The sequence below is a fragment of the Wolffia australiana genome, chromosome 8, assembly GCF_029677425.1.
Source record: "Wolffia australiana isolate 7733 chromosome 8, ASM2967742v1".
Classification (NCBI taxonomy): Eukaryota; Viridiplantae; Streptophyta; class Magnoliopsida; order Alismatales; family Araceae; genus Wolffia; species Wolffia australiana.
The window spans coordinates 11,780,711-11,786,304 of NC_135842.1; the positions used below are offsets into that span (position 1 = coordinate 11,780,711).

General features: G+C 37.6%; 1 protein-coding gene across 1 annotated transcript; it reads left to right on the plus strand.

Moving 5' to 3' along the window:
* The first annotated feature begins 540 nt into the window (after positions 1-540).
* On the plus strand, positions 541-2,209 carry LOC144706671 (protein IAL1-like). Its single transcript, XM_078579673.1, has 2 exons — positions 541-1,067; positions 1,959-2,209. Exons 1-2 carry the CDS (start codon positions 646-648, stop codon positions 1,996-1,998), a joined length of 462 nt encoding a protein of 153 aa, XP_078435799.1. The 5' UTR covers positions 541-645; the 3' UTR covers positions 1,999-2,209.
* The last annotated feature ends 3,385 nt before the right edge of the window (positions 2,210-5,594 follow it).

The window sequence follows — 5,594 nt, forward strand, 5'->3', positions numbered from 1 at the left end:
TCTCTTGTCAGCCAACTGCACACACAGAATATTCACACATTGCACTGCACACTGCACAGGGAGAAAGTGAGCGGTGGGGAAGGGGGTGGCGGCAGGGAGAAAGCGAGCAGCCAGTGGAGGGACGGGGCTGCAACGGGAGGTGCAGGAGGGGGAGGAGGGTGAGCCGGCGGGGGGGCGAGGGGAGGAGGGTGAGCCGGCGGGGGGGAGGGGGCAAGGGAGGCCGGGGGAGGAGGGCGTGGCGGCAGGGACGAGGCTCTCTCACTCTCACTCTTCTCTCTCACTCTTTTTCAGCCAATCAGAGGCCAGAAGGGTACACCAATTCCTATTATAGTAGTCTAGATAGATTCATCTTTTTCTATACACACTCCCTTTCTCTCTTTCTTCATCTATCCCTTTCTCTCTACTCTCTGTCTCTCTCCTCCCTCTCTCTTTCAGTCGAAGAGCGGTTTGGGCGGAAGAGTTTGGTCGCTAGAGAACCCATTTGAATAGGGCCCAACGCTAAAGAACAGAAATAACGGGTCATACCGGGCGATTGACAGCCATAATCTCTCGCCAGATCTCAAATAATTTATACATCCCGTTTCTCCTCTCTCATCCTCTCCATCTTCATCTTCTTCTTCTCATTCTTCCTCTTCTTCAACAGTCATGGGCTCAAACGAAAGGCCACTAGAAGGCTGCTCCGTCTGCGAATTTCTCAGGCGGGAATGCCAGCCGAAGTGCTTCTTCGCTCCCCTCTTCCCTCGGAACAAGCCCGAGCGCTTGGAAAAGATCCACCGATTCTACGGCTTCCACAACTTCTACTGGATCATAGAGCACATCTCGTCTGGTCTTAACGTTCGCATCATGAACCGCCTCGTCAAAGAACTCGACGCGAACGCCGGGCCTCCTCAGGGCGTGATCGGCAACTACCTTGATATACTTTCTGGGGATGTCAAACTCGTCAGGTCTCAGATGACACGCCTTTTAGAAGAGCTTGATGACGTCGGAATGTACTCAAAGGGTTCGATATCTTCTAGCGGAGTGCATCCATTTCAGCCGCTACGCCCGGTGGATTGGCTCCAAAATGGGTAAACACGTCTTTTATATTTTGTTAACGTGTTCTTGCCTTTTGCCATCGTCTCTCTTTTTGGTCTTCGCGAGATTTTAAAAGGGACGATGAAGAGAGATGTTTTATCTTAAGGCTCCAAACTGGGTATACACGTTTTTTATCTTCGTTCACGTTCTTGCCTTCCGCCATCGTCTCTCGTATTTGGTATTAGCGAGATTATCGAATGGAGGATGACGCGAGGCGTTTTATCTTAAAGCTCAGAAATGGATAAACCCGTTTTATCTTTTGTTTACGAGTTCTTGCCTTTCGCCATCGTCTTTCGTTTTTGGTCTTCGCGAGATTATGGAAGGGACGATGACGAGAGACGTTTTATCTCAAGGCTCCAAAGTTGTTAAACACGATTCATCTTTTGTAAACGTTCTTGTCTTTCGCCATCGTCTCTCGTTTCCCCATTAAGTTCTTGAGATCCCCTTCGGATTTACTTCCTGTTCTGGTTTACAACTTTGCCTTTTTTACATCGTGGATTACCTATCTGTAATCATTTTCAAAGAATTGGTGTCCAAAACATTTGTTAATATGAGGCCAAAAATGGTGCTCGACGGTTGAATATTACTCTTTTCCTACATTTTTAATGATGTAAGTTAATTCCATAACAACTTCATTTCATATTAATTTACAACACATCAGTTTTACTGCCCAACAGAAAGGTTCCAACTTCTTCATGATAAGCATTTGAAGATAAATTTATAGAATTTGCACAGTATTGACTTCAAGGAAATGTCTGAAGAACATTAGTGATTTCATCCTCGACGCAATGAATGATTCATCTTCCTATTGGCGGTTTCATATCACCGTCTCCAAACTTTTGGTTTCATCTCGATTTCATTTGCAATTTGAATGATGGCTTCAGATTTATGTTTCGTGGGCATGGCGGGCTATCAAGGCTTTGATGGCGAAGGCACCAGATTTCTTTCCACCACCCCAATCCGCCGGCTGCTTGATGTCTCAGAAGAACTTACATTTATCTTTCTCCCTTGTCCTTGTCGTATCAGATTTGGCATGTTGCCTAGTTCAACTGTGATAGCATTTTTATTTTTATTTTTAATATATTAAGATACCCATACTTTGATAATATAAGATACCCATACTTTGGATGTGTGACATTTTTGTGAGAGATTGGCATTCTGTATTCCACATTTATCATGCGGCTAAGATGTAGAATTGGCCTACTAGTGTTTACCTGCCGATAATATTATTATATTTAATATTGGACGATTTCAGATATTGAATATCGGATATTGAACAGAAATCCGATATCATAGGGGTCAAGACATAAGAGATGCCAGTACAAGATATTATTGCTGATACCTAGAAATAGGATATCAAAATATTCACAAAATGTCAGCATCCAAATTTTGGTTTAAAATTCTGAGGTCCCACTTTCCCAGATGAAGAGAATAAAATAATACGTTTTTTTACAAAGAGAAACACAGGTAAAAGAATTACCTCTGTGAATCATGCGTTGACCTAGTCCAAATGAGCTTGGAATTTTCAGAACCAATCCCATTTTGGGGAATGCCTATAAAGATGGGTATTTTTGGATGGGCCGGTGAAGGCAGATATCCGTCCAGGTATCAGAGTTGGATTTAGACAGCTCCTACCATGTCTACTTGTCTAACTTAAGGGAATGTTGATCATATTTTTTAACAAAATATGAGCATTACTCACTCAGAGAAGAAACATTCCTCCTTTAGCTTACGTACATTATGTCTATGTTTCATGTTACAAAACAATCAATTAATTAAATGATGTTAAAAATTTTAAGTGGGAAAGGGACAAAACTGATGTACGATATTCTCATCCAAACCATGAGAAAAAAATAGACACTGATGTGGTAATGGAAATGGTATTTGATATTGACACTATAGCAACCGATATCAGAGATCTTCATCTGATACCCCCTTACTGTGTGAAGATGATGGCTCATTTCCCATTTCAGATATTTGATATGATCATTGGAAATGGAATACCTCTAGCGATGCAAGTGGTTTATTTCAGTGATACTACTTTCCAAAGTCAATGTAGAAGTTACCTATTAAAAAACTGCCCGACTCAATTAACTCAATAAAAAAGTAAAATAATTAATGTCAAAAATGTAGATCTGCCATTTCGGCCTTGTTGCTCAACTGATTGGCTTTGATTTGTGTTCATTAGAAAATCCAAGATTATCCAGAAAAACTTTTTTAAGAGTCGATGAACCAAAAGAATATTAGAAAAAACTTTGGAGATTGGTTGATGCCGAATTTACATGGATTTAGTCATTTTATTCTGAAATGTGTTTCCAATCTAACATGAATTAAGGTGACATTTTGAGAAAGGAAAATATAAAGGTAGAAAGAGTAACTGAGATTATGTTACTTAATCCTGGTTAACATCATGATAGAATCAACAAAGGAATTGAGGATTTCAGGTAAAGGTTATTAATAGTGAAATCAGATGAATTGCGAAATTGTAACTTGAACAAAAAATTAGAGAATAAATGATCTATCATAAGTTCAATCTTTATGAATCCATTAAAAATAAGGGATATATATCAGAGTGGGAGATCGGAAAAAATGAGGAAGGCTTTTGGATCTTTATTCAAAGTTCATATTAGGACACTGCATCAGGATACCTGACCTGCTACTTCTCAAAGGTACCTGTTAGCTTCCCCCATCATTATTGCCTAGCATACAATGCCATTCCTTTGTGGCCCAATAATGCTTAGCATGCAATTTCCAATATTAGTGAAATTTTCATTTCGTATTGTTCCATATAAGAACATTAGAGAATAGGTGATCAATCATAAATGAGCTATTTAGCCTTTTTTATGAAAAGCATAGACTCCTCCTTTCAAGGGATGCCACTACATGTGATAAGCCTAAAAATGATGTGTAAATACTCTTTGATTGGGCGTTTAGACTTATACAATAACAATTATAAATACCATTAATCACTTAATACAGAGTATAAAGCAAGTAAGGGGTCGAAACACAAGGAGGCAGCAAGCAAGAATTTTTATCATATTTTAAATAAATTAATTCACGAATGAATAATTTTGCAATTAATAAACCTTAATTATACTTAATGATGTTTTAATTAATCAATATTAAATCAAAACTTAATTTTGATTTTAAATATTTTCATTCAAAACACTCAAGATTGGATAATTTTAATTACAAGATCAGATTAATTCGAATTATTAATTTCCCAATTATTAAACTTTTAAGACAATTTTTATGAATTAAAATTGGAAATTAATGATCAAAGAAGGGGGTTTTGAAATTGGACTTCAACACGGACAAATTTTTGGATGAAATTTTATATTTTTGTTTTTTAAATATTGAATTAAATTACCAAACAATCATTTTGGAAATCTAGAGAGAGAAAATAGACAAATTAACCTAGAGAGAGAAATTGAAGAATTTGGGGAAAAGTAAATTCTGACTCTAATTTAAAAATCTTAAAACGCAGAATTGTTCAAAATCTGTTTAAAACTAAATATTAGAAATCAGATATCAAATCAGAATCAAACTGCAATGCTAATTTTATTAATAAAAATTTCTAGGGCATGTACATTTTGCCCATGCCAAGGAGTTTTAGAATCTCTCAAGAAGAAGTTCAAAATACAAATAAGAAACTTATAACTTTGAATGAAGAATCAATATTTGTCGACTTCCAAAGCAACTCTTGTATCCTTCCTGGCCAAATCTTTGGGAAGAGCTTCAAAAAGTAAATTTTGCCTTTCTCCAGACTCGTTAAAGATCCAACCGTCTGGATTGTAGAGGGGAGAAGACAAACATTCCCACAAAATTTCAGCTCAATCGGATGTCTAGAACTCAAGATATCAAGGTTTTATTGAGCATTAATCTAGGCTGTTAGATCTTTTACTTCTCTTCAAAATATCACATAAAATGCCCTTTTCTAATTGGTTGACGCTTTTATTTTCATTGTCCCCCCTTCTCAGATCGTGTTCTTACATGTTTTGCGTGCTTCAAAAGGTTGTAATCATCACGAAATGATTTTCGTGTTTGAATGAACAAGCGAACGCCACGTCTCCCCATTTTAATAAAAAAAATAAAAATACAAAATATACTTTTTTCTTTTCGTTAGAATTAATAACGTGCCGTTGATTTCCGCAAGCATTTAATGCACGTGGCAATCGACTGGGGCGTATAATAAATATAGTCCAGATATTGATTCTTTTATTGATACACTTGTGTCAGTAGACGTGTGCATTTAATGCACGCGGCTTACCGACTTCGGTACGAGGTAGATAATCGTTTAATAAATACACGCGGAGCTCGATTCACGGCGTGCATTTATTGCACAAAAAGTAAGTTAAAAAAAAATGAATCTTACCTTTACCTTGCCGCCCATGCCACATCGTCTTTTGTGCAAATCATTCGCTCATAATGGCATCGCGCACTACGATGCCATAATGAGAAAATAATGCTCTATCTCTTTCTAAAAATTATTATTAAAAAAATGCATCCATTTATTCCCC

What these genes read in the sequence shown, in the direction of transcription:
- LOC144706671 (XM_078579673.1), top strand. Translation starts at nt 646, where the DNA reads ATGGGCTCAAACGAAAGGCCACTAGAAGGCTGCTCCGTCTGCGAATTT. An exon ending in GTGGATTGGCTCCAAAATGG is followed by an intron (nt 1,068 to 1,958) that starts GTAAACACGTCT and finishes TGATGGCTTCAG; the next exon opens with ATTTATGTTTCGTGGGCATG.